At 46.6% G+C, this 19,360-nt stretch overlaps 1 protein-coding gene across 3 annotated transcripts; it reads left to right on the top strand.

Annotated features, from left to right (window-relative positions):
- The first annotated feature begins 1,971 nt into the window (after positions 1 to 1,971).
- On the top strand, positions 1,972 to 14,905 carry LOC310753994 (uncharacterized protein). Of its 3 annotated transcripts, none has more exons than XM_083595331.1 (6): positions 1,972 to 2,346; positions 3,101 to 3,240; positions 5,211 to 5,240; positions 7,439 to 7,555; positions 14,428 to 14,501; positions 14,687 to 14,905. In XM_083595331.1, the coding sequence occupies exons 2-6, from the start codon at positions 3,133 to 3,135 to the stop codon at positions 14,847 to 14,849; spliced, it is 492 nt and encodes a 163-aa protein (XP_083451457.1). In that variant the 5' UTR covers positions 1,972 to 2,346; positions 3,101 to 3,132; the 3' UTR covers positions 14,850 to 14,905. The 3 variants fall into 3 exon arrangements, with proteins under 3 accessions (XP_083451457.1, XP_083451458.1, XP_083451459.1); XM_083595332.1 differs by having other exon boundaries at positions 1,973 to 2,346; positions 5,214 to 5,240; positions 14,687 to 14,901; XM_083595333.1 differs by lacking the exon at positions 5,211 to 5,240 and having other exon boundaries at positions 1,974 to 2,346; positions 14,687 to 14,894.
- Positions 14,906 to 19,360: the final 4,455 nt, after the last annotated feature.

The raw sequence follows: 19,360 nt of genomic DNA, 5'->3' as shown, positions 1-19,360 counted from the left end.
CCCGTTGCCTTTAAAGTGTGGCCTCCCGGCGCCAGGAACAGGGAAGGATGACTCTCTTCGGAAATCCCCGAGTGCGCGCTTGAGTCAGGATTCGCTTCCTCAGCTAATAAGAATGATGCCAAATAAAATAAATTCAGATACAATCAATGAGACGATATACCAAAACAAAACAATAATACTTCACCAAAGAAGAGGTCTGAGAGGGTACCTAGGCCACAAATGGTTCAGCTTTCACTAAGTAGTGTAATTAGCTGATACTGTTAGTTAGTACAAAGTTGCATGATAAAGACCTCCAGCAGGTGAATTAGATGACATCTAGATTTCAAGGTACAGCACCTAATACACACAACACCAGCAATACAGATAACAGCAACACTTACAACTGCAAACCCAAACCTGGAATTACACAAAACAATTTAGGTCTAGTTCAGTGTTTAAACCTTTGGGGTGTAAGGATTTAAAAAAGGAAAATCAACCTGGCTTCTTGCTGATGTAACAGTTTGACAAAGTCCCTCCTCGTCCCAGGTTTAATTTTTGTGCTAGCAATATCCTGGCCACAGTTGTAGCATACATGAAAAGTTTTTTCTTTTCTTTTGGCAAATCTTGACCTGAAATGCCTCGCAAAAAAGCATCTGGATTTTTCACAAAGGTTATCTTAAATATTTTGTTCAATTCATTAGAAATTATTTCCCAATACTTTTAAATTAATTTACAATTCCACCACATATGAAAGAATGTACCCTCTTTTTCTTTACATTTCCAACACTTATTGGAGCTTGTTTTGAACATTTTTGCCATCTTCACAGGTGTAATATACCATCTATACATCATTTTCATATAATTCTCTTTTAGCAGTACATAGTGAATTTTAAATTCACTTTCCATAACTTTTCCCAGTCTTCCATTTGTATGTTGTGTCCTATATCTTGTGCCCCACTTAATCATTTCATCTTTAGTTTTCTATTCTAATAATAAATTATACATTTTCTTTAGGAGTTTGGTGTTCTCATCTATAATTTCTCTTTGGAATCTAGCTATGGTGCAACTGAATCCTTTTCTTGTTATCTTCTTTTAAAATCTCATTTATTTGATGATGTTGCAGCCAATCATAAACATAATCTTTTATTTCATTAAACTCATTGAGTTTTAATTTCCCTTCTCTCTCTTCTAGTAGATCCCTATATGTAGGCCATTCTCTTTCCCTATTTAATCTTTTTAATTGGGATACCAACCATTGAGTCTTTTGTTCTAATAGATATTTCCCCCATACTTTTAAGAGTGATTTCCTAATTGTGTGGTTATGAAACCCTTTATGTACCTTCCCTTTATTATACCATAGATATGCATGCCATCCAAATCTGTTATCATGTCCTTCCAGATCTAACAAATCTGTATTTTCTAATTTAATCCAATCGCGGAGCCAAGTAACACAAACCGCTTCATAATAAAGTTTAAAATCTGGAAGGGAGAATCCTGCTCTGTCTTTATGTCTGTATTGTATATTTTATACTTGGTTGCTTCCCTTTCCAGATGAATTTTGAAACATCTTTTTGCCATTTTTGAAAGCATATTGTGCTACTTATAACTGGAATTGTCTGGAATAGAAACAACATTTTTGGCAATGTGTTCATCTTGATTGCCGCAATTCTTCCCAATAATGATAAATTTATCCTACTCCATATTTCTAGATTCCTTTTTATTCCATTCCAGATTTTTTCATAATTATCTTTATAAATATTAATTGAAATTACTTCTAATGGAGATCCCCACCAAAGGGGGGGCTCTTTTCAAGTTTGTCTAGATCATGGAGCACCAATTGGTAGAACAGTGTGATAGATGGGTTGGAATTAGGTGGAACGAAGGAAGATTTGTGTTTAAACTGCTGTAACGGCTGATCATTAGAGCCAATTGAAACAACACGCAAACGTAATAGGCTGTATAATAACAATTGCAGAGTCATTTACTAGAAACTACTAGGGACATAACATATTAAAATGTAGCTTATTTGGTGAGTTCTTTTTGCTGAGTTGCTCTTCTGATCCTTTCTTGCTCTCATCCTTTCTTGCAGGATGGCTTTTTTTCTAAACAAAAAAGGAAAAAAAGAAAATTTACCCAGATGAAGAGGCCCCTTGCAGGCAGTATGCTGCCGGCATTGGCGAAGCCTTCACAATCAGCTGCAGAGGCCAGGAGGAAAACTCAGGCCCCACCAGTAGTCTTGCCAGGGTTGGTACAGCCCCAGACCAGCATTCTTCATCCGGTCAGCAGCAGGCAAGACCCAAGGCAGCAGCGGCCCTTGTCCCTGGCTCAAAAAGAAGAGCCTCGAGGACTGTGGGCCAGCGTTCCCAGGTGAGTAGGCAGAACCAGATCCCTTTTGGGTTTTCCTTGGCAAGGCCTGCATCATACAAGGCCGGGGTCTCTCTTGGTTTCCTTGATGGCTGGGTGCAAGTCCCCCCCACCTCACCCCTCCTTTTTAAGAGGCATGTAACATGGAGCAGGGACTTCCCTGTTCTGCCCCTGTTCTGCATTGCTGGGGGTTGGACTAGGTGACCCCACAGGTCCCTTTAGACGCTACAGTTCTATTATCCCTGTTCAGATATGGCATGCACCCGCTCATTGCAACAGTTGAGAAGCCCCCTGACAAAGAACTTGCAATCTTTTCTCATGTATAAGACGAGGTTTTTTTACCCCAAAAATCATGTGTCAAATTGGGGCTCCTCTACTACATGGGTAGTGCTGAGGGGGCACGGGTGCTTGGTTGTAGCCACTAGGAGGAGATTTACAGCCATGATTTCTTTGCTGTGGAAAGGGCTGTTGTCGATTGGCTGCTGCTGTGGCAATCGGGCAGATGATAGGTGACTTGGTGGTTGATGCGTGCAATTTGATTAATGGCTCCCCCCCCAAAAAAGCTCTGGGCAACCCCTCCCCAAAAAAGTTTAACAAGTCTTGGCAATCTTCCCCCCATTTTCTAAATTTTGAGTACCCAAAAATAGGGGGCATCTTATACATGGGGGTGTGTTATACATGGAAAAATATGGTACCTTTGCCTCTCGTCTGCCTCATTTACTCACCTCTCTTTCTCTCTCTCTCTTTCTTTCTCAAGAACTCTCAGATGAAAACTTCGGGTACTTGTGCATGGGTAAGAAGATGCTGGGAGGAAGAACACTCAGGGAAACTTTGGAGATGATGAATAAGAGGGAAATTTTGGACACCATCCTCCAACACCTCCAGCCACCTCGCCAGGTGTGTGTGATGCAGGCTGGATTTGATTGAAATCAAATCGATTTAAATCACGATTCAAATCACTAGTCAGGAAAACTTGATTTAAATCATATTTTTACATTCTTGCTGGTATAATCTTAATATTTACAACCAGATGAAGGTTTCATTTTGGGAATAATAATTTTTCAGAGTAGTTTTTACTACTGATTTGGTTATACTGTTAGGAATGCATAGACAGATAATTATGAAATTATGGTGAAGTATAATAAGTTAACTGTATACAGACGCTTCGGGTTACATACACTTCAGGTTACATACGCTTCAGGTTACAGACTCCGCTAACCCAGAAATAGTACCTCAGGTTAAGAACTTTGCTTCAGGATGAGAACAGAAATCGTGGGGCGGTGAAACGGCACCAGCAGGAGGCCCCATTAGCTAAAGTGGTGCTTCAGGTTAAGAACAGTTTCAGATTAAGAACGGACCTCCAGAACAAATTAAGTTCTTAACCTGAGGTACCACTGTATATTTGGACAACTTTTCTGCTGTACTTTATTGGAAGGAGAAAAATAATCATTTCCTTAATAACAATTTAAACAATTTATTTAGCTAAAACAATAACATTATAGCATATCATGTTTGCTAACTGATGTGGTTAAACATTTTTTAAAAAAAAAATTCTTAGACCGAATTTTAGCATATATGAAAAACTTAAAACAAATCCTTACTTCCCAGTGAATCGCCTTTGGACTATAATGCAACTTAAATAGAAAAATATCTTTCGAAAGATTTTTCCTCCAAAAGCATTTTATTTTAGAAATCCAATTTAATTTTTTTTTAATGTGATTTAAATCAAAGAAATCCATTTTTTTTTAATTAAAAAATTGGATCACTGATTTTTATCCATCCTGGTCTGATGTCGCGCAGCGTGAACCAGGATTCTCCAATCTGGTGACCTCTAAATGTTCTGGACCATCTGCTGCCTGGGGCTGGTGGGAGCATGTAGAAGGGTTCAAGTTGAGGGGAACTGCCATGAACTATCACAGGCACTCCAGCTGTTTTGGGACTACAACTCCCATCATCCCTAGCTAACAGGACCAGCGGGTCAGGGGTGATGGGCATTGGAGTCCCCAAACAACTGGAGGGCCGAGTTTGCCTATGCCTGAACTATTGGGAGCCCAGCTTGGAGGAAGGTCCTATTTGCAGATGCAAGAGACGACTTTCCCCTGGTGAGAAGGAGTGGTGACCGCCAGCCTGGAGGGCTTGAAAAGAGGACCAGGCAAACTTGGGGAAGCAGAGAAGGTGATCAGTGCAGGATCTGTGGACCGGAAGAAGAACCAATCCATGAAATATATTTGGTGGGGTGATTTGGACCCCAGGAAATGTTGCATGTTTTTTTCTTTAACTTTTGCAACTGATCGTTCCCGATATCTGGGAACGTTTCAGAACCGCATATTGTTCAGTAAAAGTTTTTGTCACTGTACTGTGCCAAATATGGTCAATATTTCCTCTTCGCTCTCAAGAGCAGTTAATTCGCCAGGCCTGTGCATTTGGCAGAGCAGGCAAGCAAATACTTTATGCAACAGAAAATTTAATAAATAATAATACTGGGAGTGGTATTGTCTATTTGTTATTATGGTATGTATTTTTGTGTTTTTATATTGTAAACCGCCCTGTGATCTTTGAATGATGGGCAGTACAGATATTTAATAAATAATAGTAATAGCCAGAATGCCTAGATTCTGTTTGTTCATGGCAGGAAACAAAGTGCTTTAAATGAATGGTGTGTCTCCCAGTCCAGAGGATTTATTTAATCTTCTTTGGAGTGTTACTTTAAAAAAGAAGAATTGATTGCAATAGATTTTTACTCCAAATGATTTTTGCAAGAAGTCTATTTCTAGGCATGTGGGGTTTTTTAGAGAAGACAAATGGCAGATAGATGGCAACTGTTCTCTAGACAAGAAACATGACACTTTTCTTCATTTTATTCCCAGCAGAAGACATCCAAGCCTGGACACAACAAGTTAAGTCCTGAGTATCGTAGATGACACAGGGGGGGAGGGGGCGGCATACAATCTGAGAAAAGAGGAAGAGAGAAGTTTGACTTTCTTTCTTAGCACAGGCCTTGTACATAGCAGGGAGACACTGAACGAAACATTCAGAGGCAAAGCTCCCTCAGAACTACCAAGTCAACCAGAGTGCAGGCTTCCTGAGTAAGCGTCAGGAAACAAAAGCTCCACCTTTCCCTCTTTTGGTTATTTGACTTGAACGTGAACACAATTAACCTGGAACGACCTCCTGTTGGAAGGGTGAACTTCCAACAAGACCTTTTCTTGAAGGAGCGCGGGAGGTCATCCCCCCACTCCTGCTTAGCACACTCAGGCCCTGAGGGACAATCTAGAGGGGGCCGTAAAAATCTGGTCTCAAGCTGTTTTTGAACTACAATTCCCATTGTCCCTGACATTGTCCTGCTAGCTAGGGGTGATGGGAGTTGTAGTCCAAAAACAGCTGGAGACCCAAGTTTGGGAAACCCTGATCTAACACTGTATTGTAAGAAGCTTTAAACAACGGTTCCTGGGGTTCTGTGGGGGAAGTAAGACCATTCATGGGGCATGAGGATGCTTCTAATGTCTGGTGCAGACGGAACTCCGGTTTCTTCTGAGCTTGAGGGTCCACAGCAATTGGCTCCCCCTTTTCCCCTTTGGGAAAAGAGAGGGGGCAGAGAGTTTGGCAGGTTTACCAACTCTGCGTCTTCTGGCTGTCCTCGCAGGGAATACCAGGAGGTCGTCTGAATGCAACCTGCTGCTCAGGTTTTCTCTCTCTCTTGGCAACCAACAACCGTGTCGCAGATGGGGTGCCACAAAAGAGAACGCCCTCTCCCAATTTCAGTCATGGAGGGAGGGTGGGGAAACCCATAAGAGGCTGCGGGTACAGGTATTAGTTCTCTTAAAAAGCGGGAAGAGCCTAGGGTCAGCGTATCTAGGACAAAAGTGTGTCATAAGAATGAAAGACGAGGCTGCTAGGTTAGACCAGCAGCCTGCACAGTCCAGCATCCTTATCTCACAGTGGCCAACCAGATGCCCATGGGAAACTGGAAAGCAGAATTGGAACACAGAAGCCCTCTCCCCTTCCTGTGGTTTCCAGCAACTGGTATTCAGAAGCATTCCTGCCTCCAACAGAGCAATTAGGCAGAGCAATTAGGACATGCTGAACTTTTCAACTTTCAAATTCCCCAAATGAGGAGTACTAAAGAGTTGTAATAGGGACGTGGGTGGCGTTGTGGGTTAAACCACTGTGCCGCTTGGGCTTGCCTGTCAGGGAAGAGTTAGAAGTTTCCAGTTTCTCAGAGGGAGAAAGCATTCCCCAAGGAGGGGAGGAGAGCAGTGAATCTAATAGAAGAGAGTAACAGGAACAACAGGGAGGGACAGGATGTTCCCAGGAAAGGAAAGGATTAAGTCCTATCTCAGATTCGGAGGAGGGAAGATATAAGCCAGCTCTAGTGAGGAGGTTAGAAAAAAGAGCGGGAAAGCGAAGGGAAGGGCGCCTTCGCCATTTTGAGGGTGGCTGGTCACGGAGAAGCAGAGCTCAGAAGGTATCTGAAATAAGTGACTCTGAGGAATAATAGTTAAGAACTGTTTATAAGATTGTTTTGTTAATACGCAATAAAAAGTTATAAAAGAACAAGTAAATAATAATAATAATAATAATAATAATAATAATAATAATAATATATTTATATCCCGCCCTCCCCAGCTGAAGCCAGTACCGCTCCGGCTGGAAAGTAAACAGCGTTTCCGTGTGCTGCTCTGGTTTTTCTGGCTTAGTCATGCTGGCCACATGACCTGGAAAAACTGTCTGCGCAAGCGGATAAATGCCGGCTCCCTCGGCCTTAAAGCGAGATGAGCTTTAAGCCCAGAGTTGTTTGCGACTGGACTTAATTGTCAGGGGTCCCTTTATCTTTAAAGAGTTGTAACATGACTTGGGAATTCAGAAGATGTGGTTAAATTAATATAATTTAGTTTTGTGTGATAAGTAAACTATGTGTAAAATTGCATACAAATCATTAAAACAATTGTCTAGTACTTGCAATCTATTATTATTATTTAGTATTACCCAACATTTTCAGAAGGTAAAACTGAAATTCTTTGGTTTTCCAAAAGCAGTTTATGTAGCTAGTGGGGTCTCCTCACTGTGACTCACCAAAACCTTCCCCAACTCTTAGAATGCCCTCTATAGATACTATGGACTCAAGCTACAGGATTCCAGGAGCATAGAGACAGTCTACCAGTACTTGCACTTACTCCTGACGTTGCCTCTCAAAGAGGAAACAGACAGAAAGGTGAGTGAATGTGTGGGATGTCAGGGGGGAGGAGAGCCAGCGGGACTGGGACTGCGCTCACACTGAGACTCTCTGCTCGTGACCTTCGTTCCTCCAACTACACCACCCTCCAAGGATTTCGTGCCCACCCAGTCACCCCCTCAAAGCCCCTTATAGTAGGAACCGCTTTTCAGCATTCAATATATCTGGGGCAGATTAGTTTAGTTTTGGGTTAGATCAGAGCAGCCAACAAGTGGCCCTCAATGCCTTTCTTGGCAGCCCTCAGCAACCTTGGAGGCACCCCTACACACCTGTAGGCCTTGCACCGCCTTCCCAAAGCTGGGTAAGGAGGTGCTGGGCTTTGGGAAGGAGGCATGTGAGATCTGTCAGGGTCCTAGAGTCCTCCAGCTTCCTTCCCAAAGCCTAGTTAGCTCTTTCCCAGCTTTGGGAAGAAGGTGGGAAGGCTCTAGGTCCCACCAGAGCCTCGTGCCTCCTTCCCAAAACCCAGTGCCTCACCTGCCTACCTTTGAGAAGGCAGCATGCGGGCCGGGGGTGTGTGTCAAATTTTGGCCTTGCTCCCCTCTCCCACATGACAAGTCAGTGTGTGGCCCACAGGTTCTGTGCTGAACTACTCTTGTGGCCCACTTGGTATGAGAAATTGGAGCATCCTGGTTTAGATGGTGCATATTTCTGCTCTGGCACCTTTGGGTGAGGGGTGGATTACAAATACTTCCAGTGAATAAATGATGCATTTTAATGTGGTTGGGTGTTTAATGAAGCCAAGAACTGTATCACAAGATTCGAAAATGTCAGAATGCAAGGCATCCTTGTGTTGCAAGCTGCACATGAGTCTGGGAGGTGTGGTCTGGTCAGTTCACATCAGAATCCACAGAAATATCGTTTTTTAAACCACCCATATTATTATCCAGGATGGAAGGATCTGTTCAAATTGGTTCTCTAAGTGTCTCATTTCTCCACTCTTAAATTTGGTTCCCCACATTTTGCAGCAATCTGCTTACAGAATCACATTTATCCTCCATCCCTCATGATCACTAATTGCAATCAAGAAAACGACATGTTTGACATGCCTCATTCTCCCTAGGGGATTTCTGAGGCAATCGGTGTGGCTTCATATCGCCACTTATCTCAAATATTGATGGCAGTGCGGGATTTCAGCCACGCAGCCATTGCAAGGAAGACTGAGATATCTGAGGTAAGGGTGTGAAGTGAGGAAGGAGCATAGCAAGAGTGTAGGTCAGCCATCCCCAGCCTGGTGCCCCTTCCCCATCCGTGTGTTTTGAATTGGAACTCCCATCAGCCCCTGACAGCATGGCCAATGGTTAGACAAAGGTCCTGGCAAATTGGATCCTTAGTGGCTATTTACATCCACACCAAAGCATGTGAAGCAGCCTCTGGGTTCCTCTGACCTAGGAAAACAGAGTTGTGTTGGAAAAGAACGAATCCTGCCCCATTTCCAAATATGCTCTTTTTCAAGGAATGGGATCCTTACCATTCCAAAAAGGCAATTAGATCTGCTCATCCTCTCAGTATGGAAGCCAGACAACTTCCTCTGTGGGTATGTGTCAGTCATCCTTCTGAAGTGGCCTCCAGCAGTCCTGTCTCTGTGGCTCCAGATCCTAGATCTGATCTGATCCCTTGGCTCAGTCAGTCAGTCAAACGGATTCGTTAGAAACCATTGGTCATCCCCCAAAGTACACTGACCCATGTTTTTAGGTTGGTTGTCAGATGGTTGGTTGGCATTTCTTCAATAGTGGAAGCTAATGGGGGACCCCCAAGGGTCATCTAGTCCAACCCCCTTTAATACAGGAATCTCAACTCAAGCATCCCTGAGAGATGGCCATCCAACCTCCAACGGAGAGTCCACAACCTCCCAAGGGAAAGTGTTCTGCTGTCAGAAAGCTTTGAATGAAAGACCTATTAGAGTTTGGAAGAGGGGACACCTCTCCAACTGAGGGGAGGGAGCAGAATCCAAGAGAGAAGGCAATTGGCAGGCTGGGAGAGGCAGAGAGAAAGAGGAGAGAGGTTTCAGCTGCCAGAGTTGCTCTCGTGCAAGGGTTCTTCTGCCTTACGGGAGTGCCTGCTGGCCCCATTCAACTATGTTTTAGAGTAGACCCATTGAATTTAATGAACATGACTAAGTTTTTTTAAAAATATATATAATTTTTATTAACAGGCCAATCAAATCACATTATTTCCAAATCACATTAGTTCCAAATTATACAGCCAGATTTTTAAATTTTTGTTGGGGGTACCCATACTTCAAGCTCCAAACAGGGGTCCAAGCATCACTTATATTGCTGCTTTAATTAGACAGTTCTATCCAGTTCTATCCAGATAGTCTCTTTGTTACTTTCTTCATCTTCTTGTTGTTATCATATATTCCTTTCTTTGCGATCTCTGATAATCTTCACAAGCGGATTGAAAACAAACATCCGCTGTGTGGGTTTTACACTCTCCAAAAATCATGTCACATAAGGACAGACGCCATTTCCACACCTCCGTAAAGAGCTTTCCCTCAGTCTGTCCGTTCATTTTCCCAGGCTTGCCAAGCATATCTCAGAGGGCTCTGCCAGGTCTAGATCACATTCCAATCATCATTCACATTCCGATGACCCTGGTCCTCCTCCCCCCGTCCTTCTTAGGCAAGCCTGTCTTGGCGAGACGCCATTTAAAACTGCATCATAAAACTTTCCTCCGTTCTCTGATGTTTACCAATCCTCTCTTTGATCAATAATTCACTCCACACAGTTCTTGAATTCCTGCTTGTGATTAATAAAATGCAACGATTCTTCTCTCTGGGGTGGAGGGTTATTAATACTCACATAAGGCAAAAAAAAAGAAAAGTTTTTTCCTCCACCCCCTTTCCGTTTCACTCCAAACATACCAGTCTCTTAATGGTGATTCATCACTTGATTTATTTGTCCTGCCCGTCGCTCCGCTCACAGAGATCCATTAATCAGCAGTCTTAACTCCCGATCTTCGCTTGATGTATGTGCTTTAGCTTCTTTCCAATTATATATTTCCAATTATATATTTCGAGCTAAAGCGAACTAGTGTGCTGATTGGAGACAGCGTCAGGAAGAGCCGACTTCACCCGAGGGCTGGTGCCAAGTGTCCGCAACCCCTTCTTTTGAATCCGGGGGTGAATTATGGACACCGCTGGCAAGGCAGTCCCCCCCATCTCCTTGGGGGGGCTGGGAAGGCTGCATACTTCCCATAGCAGCCTCTTAATTACCTCGTGTGGGTCGGAGACATGTTATTGTCGGCCATCTTCCAATGCGCCACCTGGTGGCCCCCTAATGAACATGACTAAGTTAGGTCCATTCATTTTGACAGGTCTACTTGAATCAAAGCATAGTTGAGTGTCACTCTCTGTGCTCACCTCCATATATTTGTCAATTAAGCGATTTATTACAAAGGCATAGTAACTGCGTGCGGATCTAACAGTTCCAAAACCTGAGGGGGCCTTGGGGTCATGTGCCCCTGACTCTCCAATTCTCCAACCCAGCTGGAAGATCAGAACCTTTTCCTTCCACTTTCAGTTAACTTCCATCAAGTGTTACTTCAAACGCCCCAAACTATGGCTATTATTCACTATAATTTGTTCAAAGGAGCCAGTTTACTAATCCATGGTTCGAAGTTGGCTTGTTTCAGTTAGCCTTTGTTATGATTAACTGCATTGTGTCCTGATATGGGCATCACTAAACTGTGGTTAGTTAAACATGGAAGAAAAAGCTTCCGGTCTCCTTTTCGCAACTGTGCTAGAGAAGAAGGGAGCAGGAGCTGATGAGTCCAAGGCTCATTCACACAATAATAAACCATAGTTTATCACAGAGGTAACCAAAATGGTGCCCTTCAGATGCTACAGACTGCAACTCCCATCCCTCCTGACCACTGGCCATGCTGGCTGAGGCTGATGGGAGCTAGAGTCCAAAACATACGTTGATGCCCTCTGGTTTATTGTTACATCTGAACGCAGCCCTGAACTCTCTTGTGCTCTGCCATCCAAGAGAAATGAAACCCAGGAGTGTGGTACCCCTGGATTTTTGCTGTGCATTGGAAAATGACAAAGGAAATTTTCCAACCCTCACTATGGACAAGATGAGCAGATCCACCTGGTTCATTTTAATTTCAAAAAAGCAGCTCCCATGGAAAAGAGCACCAGTGGTCAGTCTACCCTACACTGTCCTGTACCTTCTCATTGGTTGACTGACCGAACCCAAAGAGAACACCTTCATGGTTCCTCATCATCCTGGGGGAAAAGTGACCAGTGGGGTGTCACAGGGTTCTGTCCTGGGTCTGCTGTTGTTCAACTTTTAAAAAAATAAATGACTTGGATGAAGGAATTGAGGGGATGCTCATCAAATTTGCAGATGACACCAAACTGGGAGGGGTAGCCAATGCCGCAGAAGACAGAATCAGGATTCAAGATAACCTTAATAGATTGGAGAACTGGGCCCAAACTAACAAAACAAAATTCAATAGGGTCAAATGTCAGGTTCTACATTTAGGCAGGAAGAACCCGATGCACAAATATAGGATGGGGGAGCCCTGGCTTGCCAGCAGTTTGAGTTTCCTGGAGGGGAAAAAAATACAAAATTTGTAAGTCTGCACAACAACTTGTTGTTGTTGCTTAGTCGTTTAGTCGTGTCTGACTCTTTGTGACTCCATGGACCAGAGCACGCCAGGCACTCCTGTCTTCCACTGCCTCCCGCAGCTTGGTCAAACTCATGTTGGTAGCTTCGAGAACACTGTCCCACCATCTCGTCCTGTCGCCCCCTTCTCCTTATGCCCTCAATCTTTTGCACAACAACTTACTTACTACTAATATTTTCCCAGCTGCTAAAAGGTCCCAACTAAATGGTGATTTGCCTCCAATTGCACTTAAGATTCCCAAACTCACTTTCCCCATCATTTTCCTCCAGAATACTAGCGAGACGAATGCCAGTATCACCGTCATCCTTTGCTGTGGGCAAATGGCATTTGGGGCACGGCCAGATGACCTGCATTTCTTTGTTGATCTCATCATCTTTTCCAAATCCAGAACACCAGGAAGGTATGGCTCTGATTATCCCATGGACTCCTGTTGTTTGTTCTCTCAGCTATACCATACTTTTCCATGTATAAGATGAGGTGTTTTTTTTATTATTATTAAAAAATGATGTTTAAAAATTAGGGTCATTTTATACGCGGATAGTGCATAGGGGGGACGTGGGATTGATTGCCGCTGCAAGGCGGAGATAGTCAGCGGCTATTGTGTGTGTTATTGGTGGCTGTGACAAGGGGTGGTGTTGATAGGCTGTTACTGTGGAAATTGGGAAGGCGATTGGCGGTTTCTGCCGGCGAGGGACAGACAAAAGGTGGGTTTTGCGACGTGTATGAGTGGCAGCATAGGTCCAGCAGGCGAGCAATTTTTGGAACCCCCTCCCCCAAATAGCTAAACAACTGTGGGTAATCCTCCCCCCCCAAAAGCTCAGCAACTCTGGGCAATCCTTCCCCCATTTTCTTAATTTAGAGTCCCCCAAAATAGGGGGTGTCTTATACACGAAAAAATACAGTATAACCTTCCTTTCTCCTGTCATACGACTCCAGGAGGTGTGCAACCATTTCCCCTGTGGTCACCATCCAGGCACTGAGCAGACCTCTCAAGCTCCGTCAAGGTCTTTGCACCACATGCCTTCAGACTGTGCTCTAGGGCAGGGTCTTTGGCTTCATCCACCGAACGGTTGTAGACTGGGGTGTATACTGGCTCCACACTTAGGACCAAATGGGGCATTACAGTGGTACCCTGGAACTTAATCCGTCCCAAACCAAGTCACGCTTTCCCATAGAAAATGGATTAATCCGTTCCAGACTTTTTAAAAAGAAACCCTAAAACAGCAATTTAACATGAATTTAACTATCTAACAAGACCATTTCTGGGTTAGGGTTAATTTTCGGATTGGGTTAGTGTTAGGGTAAGGATTAGAATTAGGGGTCAGTGTGGCTTTATGTTTCCTTGTGATTTTGATTCAAACTCAATTTTATAAAATCCCTTCTCCTTTCAGAACCAGGCTTTGAAGAAGAGCTTTATGAAGGCAGCAACTCTAACAACCAAGGCGCTTGTGCAATCGAATGTGGGATATGTCACCTTCCCCCACAAAGACGAGCTCACCTTCTGCATCATAGTGAGTAAAAAGAAAAAGAAAAAAAGAGGGGGAATCTCCTGGGGTTTATTTTCAGAGCGTTGTTTTTTGTTTTTTTTTTAATAGCTGTGTAGGTCTAGCTCTGGGTTGCATGTTCTGACCATCTGGCCCCAAACCATTTATGGGTGGTCACGTTCTGCTCCAACTCAAGTTTCCAAACCCTCTTGAAAGGCAGCCCTACATTGTGGCAACCTCAGCAGGATGTCACCAGCGCCTAAGTAAAAGAGGCTAGGTTCTCCCAGGAGGAGAGGGTTGTCGATGGCTCCCAGCCATGATTGCTATGTTCTACCTCCACAGAGGAAGGAAGCAATGTTTCTGAATATAGTTGCTGGAAGCCACAGGTGGGGAGAGGGCTCTTGGGCTCATGGTCTGCTCCCTGGTTTCTCACAGACGTCTGGTTGGCCACTGTGAGAATGCTGTGAGGATGCTGGACTAGATGGGTCCTTGGCCTGGTCCAGAAGGCTGATCTTATGTTCTTATGTGGTAGAGCTCTGCCCAGGAGAAAAAGGGATCTTATTCCCAGATCCAGGAAGCCCACTCTTCTCCCCTAGAAGGACCCACCTGCCAATTGCAAAGAAGTTGTCAAGTGGGCTGGGCTGGATAGAGAGCACAATCCAGGGCTTGGTGTGGTGGTGGCAGGGATAGCGTCTCCAGGTCCCTGACATGCTGTGTGATTCCCCACAACAGGAGGTTATCAAAGAGGAGCCGCTGGCATCGCTCTCAGTCTTACACCAAGCGATGGAAACCATAATCCACATGACGTAAGTACGGGAAGGTACTTCTATTCTCCCTACAGCTTGTCACTGCCCCACCTATTCCTGGCACCTCTCTTGCCATACCCTGAAATTGTACCCCTTGGCCAGACACAGTACATATTTCCTCCCCAGGTTTATGGACTGCTGGGTGCTGATCATTTCCTCTCCCCTTCTTTCTCTTTCCTCTTCAGTGCCTTGAGACCATGCATGGACGGGTACCCTGCTTTGGTCTCAGCTGATACAGAAAAGCATCAAGAAGGTCTTTCAGTTACCCTCATTACAGTTTACAAAGGTCAAAGCCGGGAGCCCCGTGCCAGCAATACAGAGCCAGGTGACTGGACCTTCTGCTTCTAGGGATCTGAATGGAGGAAAATGGGGTTGCCGGGTTAAAGGATTTGAGGGCAAAGAGTCTGAGCCATGTAAGCTACAAATAATGCTGCCAGAGACACTTGACCCGTCACAATGATGTAACAGCCAGACACTTTGGGTGTATATTTTTGATTTTAATCATGTTTCCATATTTATTGCATTTCACCTTTGGCTAGAATGCATCCACAAATGATTCCTGCATGCCTTCATGTTGTGACTCTCATGCCTCCCTCCTACACTGCATTTAATTTTATTTGTTTGCTTGTTTGTTTATATGCTGCCCATCTGACTGGCTTACTCTAGCCACTCTGGGCGGCTTCCAAAAAATTAAAACACAGCAAGACATCAAATATTTAAAACTATGCAGGGCTGCCTTCAGATGTCTTCAGACGGAATTATAATTATGTATCTCTCTGACGGCTGATAGGAGGGTGTTCCACGGGGTGGGCCCCACCACCGAGAAGCCCTCTGCCTGCTTCCCTGTAACCTCACTTCTTGCAGTGAGGCAGCTGCCACAAGGCCTTCTCAATAAACAACAACAACAACAGCCCCCACTGAAGATTTGATTGCTAGGGCAATGGAGGTTAAAGTACGATAGGGCCAAATGGTTTGGAACACCCCAAGGAAGTTGAGCCCAGTGTGGAGTCCTGTATCTTTATATCCCATGACCTGTAACCTTACATACCTTACATACATCAAGAAATGTTTGATGTTTATGACTCTTTGTGCGCTGTGTTTGAACCCCTGCATAAGCTTTGTTACGAATTTGCTGAGCAGCTGTTGGGCAAGGCTGCCCTATTGCAATAGCCCTAATATACTGGGTCCCTAGATGGGTCTGCTGAAACTTGCTGTGATTCTCTTGATTCTGCATGCCATTTAAAATGTGTTCCCTCACCTGAGCAATGGACAGGTGGTATAGAAATAAAGTCTTGCCACAACAGCCCCCCCCCCGTGGCTCTTTCCCTCTTTTCTCATTCTGGCTATGGGCTGCAAAAAGAAATAGAGTTGAAGGATGTGTGCTTCTCCTTTTTTTTTTTTATAAGATTTTTATTAAAGTTTTACAAAAAAGAAAAGTAGAGATTCACAGAATAAAAAACCATAAATTACAGAAAAAAGAAACACACACAAGAAAAAAATACAGAAAGAAAAACACAACTGTCAGAGACTGCCTCTAGGTCCCGGCTCACAAAGGACCAACGCTAGCCGGTAGAACGGTATAAAGTCTTTATTGAAGTGTAGTTTCCATTTCCAAATCCTAGCGTGCGTCTCTACGTCTATTCCCTAGATCGGCGAAGTCCCATCTGAATCTCCGCCTCCTGTACACCAGTTCAAGACCCTAGCCTTGCTCCACCTTTTGCGTCTCTCCTTTCGCCTCTGGGTCCTACCACCCCCCGGGGTTCCTTCCTTCCTGGATGCCTCGGATGCGGACCCTTCGGATTCCTCCCCCTCCCTTCGGCGGGCTTTAGGACCTGGCTCCCTTTCCGGGCTGCTCATTGCGCCTCCCTCTGTTACATTTGAACTTGGCGCGCGCGCGCTGTCTCCGACCCTCCTCTCTACCGTTTCCTCGCTCTCCGACGCAGGCGTGGCTGCTGCCGGAGAGCTGCCTGTCGCTGGTGCCTGGAACTCCTCCCCCCTGCTGCTCTCTGGTGGCGTAGCTGGTCCGGATTTCCAGCTGCTGCTCTCCGGTGGGGTAGCTGGTCCGGATCTCCAGCTGCTGCTCTCTGAATCCCCTCTGGTCCCTCCTTCCTGAGGTGCCCCTCTTGGCAACCCCCCAGCTCTGCCCACGGGAGCCCCTTTCTGTGAATCCTCCGATTCGCTGGAGAGACTTAGGGACCTTGGTCGGCTATCGTCGCTAACTTCTCCCTCCGATTCCTCTCCATCCGTCCCTTCTGCTCCTGAACCCCTGACATCCATCCCCCCCTCGAAGCCCCCCCTTCCCCCCTCCCCTCCTTCCGGTGTGGGTTCTGGGTGCTCCGTCGTGGCGGGGGTGAGTGCCGGATACAGTTCTTCCCCCGTGTCGTACATCACATCGGGCAGGTCTGGCTCGTCCTCCGTGCGCTCGTCGACGTCGATCTCCTCTGCTTCCATCTCCCTGCCTTCGTGTTCAAATCCCACGTCCTCCCCCAACACGTCCATGTCCATCTCTCCCCCGTTCCCCTCTGAGGGTGATGCCTGCCAGGGACCCCCCAGCCACTTCCTGCGCCACTGCTCCTCTGGTTGAGTATCCCACCAATAGGAGCGGTCTGAGGCAGAACCCGAGGTTGAACCCTCCGGAGAGCGTATGTGTGGTGCCGTCTCCTCGTCCGAGTCGAACCCCTGGAACGTGCTGCCTGAAAGTGTGGGTGTGAAGAGCCAGTCGTCGAAATACTCGGCTGGCATGGGCCTGTGTGGGAAAATGGCATGGAACTCTTCCTTGAGAAGAGGCTCGTCCAAGGCATAGCCCGGCACCCAACTGTTGGCGCTGGCCGGGGTATCCTCTCTGGCAAGAAGGTATTCTACTCCCTCTTCCCCCCATCTCGAGTCTAAAATCTCTGTGGCTTCGTTGATGCGCTCCCCTCTTGGCGACCCCCCTTCCCTGGGTCCTTCTCTGGGCGGATCTGGTGCTGTGCCTGGCTCCTGAAATCTATGCGGTGCTTTGTAGGGCGTGAGCACCGATCTATGGAACACCGGATGCATTCTGGAACCCTCCGGAAGCGCTAACCGGAAGGCCACTGGATTGACCTGTGCCTGGACTTGGTAAGGCCCTATCTGCTTATGCCCTAGCTTCTTCTTGGCCAACGATTTGGTCGGCACTGCTTGCGCTGCTAACCAGACCCAGTCTCCCACCTGTATGTCTTCCCCTACTCTCCTGTGTCTGTCAGCCTGCAGTTTGTATGCGTGCTTGGCCAGTTCCAACTGCCTCCTAAGCTGTTCGTGGACTTCCTGCAACTCTGACGCTAAGTCTTCCGCTGCCTGCGGCTCCCCCTCCCCCACTCTCTCTAAACCTGGGAAGGTTCTGGGATGCCTCCCGTTGTTGGCGAAGAACGGCGTCACCCCCGTCGACACGTGCTTCGTATTGTTGTAAGCGAACTCTGCGAGGGGCAGGTAGTCCACCCACGTGTTAGGCTGCTGATTGGCGTAGCATCTCAGGTACTGCTGCATGATGGCGTTGACCCTCTCCGCTTGTCCGTTGGTCTGCGGGTGTCTCGCCGACGCTAGATTGATCTTGACGTTCAGGATGCCCATCAACTTTTGCCAGAAGTTCGAGATGAACTGCCGTCCCCGGTCGGATAGAATAGATCGTGGCAGACCGTGGACCTTAAACACGTGGTCTATGAACAGCCTGGCGGTCTGTTCTGCCGTGGCCACCTTCGCACACGGGATGAAGTGTGCCATCTTGGTAAACATGTCCACCACCACAAGCACTGCCGTCTTTCCCCTCGAACTGGGCAGATCCGTGACAAAGTCCAGGGCCACCCGTTCCCACGGCTCAGACGGCGTCTGCAACGGTTCCAGCAATCCCGCCGGCGGTTTGTGCACTGACTTGGCTCTTTGGCAGGTGTCGCATCTCGAGACGTAATCCGCTACTTCCCCCCGCATCTTGGGCCACCAAAAGTCTCTGGTCACTAGTTCTACAGTCTTTTCTCTGCCAAAGTGCCCGGCAGTGGGGGCGTCGTGTAGCTGCTGCAGCACCCTCGCGCGGAGGTCATTCCCCGGCACGTAGAGTGCTCCCTTGCGGATGAGCAACCCGTCTCTGATCTGGAACTCGTCGTCCTTCACCGTGCCCTTGTGCACCTCCTCCATCTTGGCTTGCGCGAAGGGGTCCTCCTGCAACGCTCGACGTACGGCGTCCAGATCCACGGTCGCCGAAGCGCAAGCCCACGCTTCCGGTGCGAAAATGTGCTTGGCTGCCGACGGTGCCTCCTCCTCGAGGTATTGCGGCTTTCTGGACAAGGCATCCGCCATGATGTTGTTGTCACCCGGGATGTACTCTATCTTGAAGTCGAAGTCCGCGAAGAACTCTGCCCATCTAATGTGCCTCTGATTCAGGAACCTCGCCGTGCGCCAGTACTCTAGATTCTTGTGGTCCGTGCGGACCTGCACTGTGTGTCTGGCTCCGATAAGGAAGTGCCGCCACGCCTTGAACGCTGCATGGATGGCTAGCAACTCCCTGTCCCAGATGGTGTAATTCTGCTCCGACTTGCTGAGCTTCCTTGAGTAGAAGGCGCACGGCCTCCAGTCCCCCTGCTGGTCTTGTTGCAACAGTACAGCTCCCACGGCTCTGTCTGAGGCGTCTGTCTCCACCCTCATTGGTCTGCTGGGATTCACATGCAGCAGCTGCTCCTCGGACGCGAAGAGACGCTTGAGTTTCTGAAAGGACTGCTCCGCTTCCTCCGTCCAGAGAAACTTCTTCTTCTTGGAGCTGAGCGTGTCGGTGATGGCCGCCGTTTGCATAGCGAACCCCTTGATGAACTTGCGATAAAAGTTGGCAAAGCCGACAAACCGCTGGACTTCCT

Source organism: Podarcis filfolensis (assembly GCF_964270895.1).
Source record: "Podarcis filfolensis genome assembly, chromosome: Z".
In the NCBI taxonomy this organism is placed as follows: domain Eukaryota; kingdom Metazoa; phylum Chordata; class Lepidosauria; order Squamata; family Lacertidae; genus Podarcis; species Podarcis filfolensis.
The sequence above is the reverse complement of the archived record's forward strand: the minus strand, read 5'-3'. Positions and strand labels throughout refer to the sequence as shown.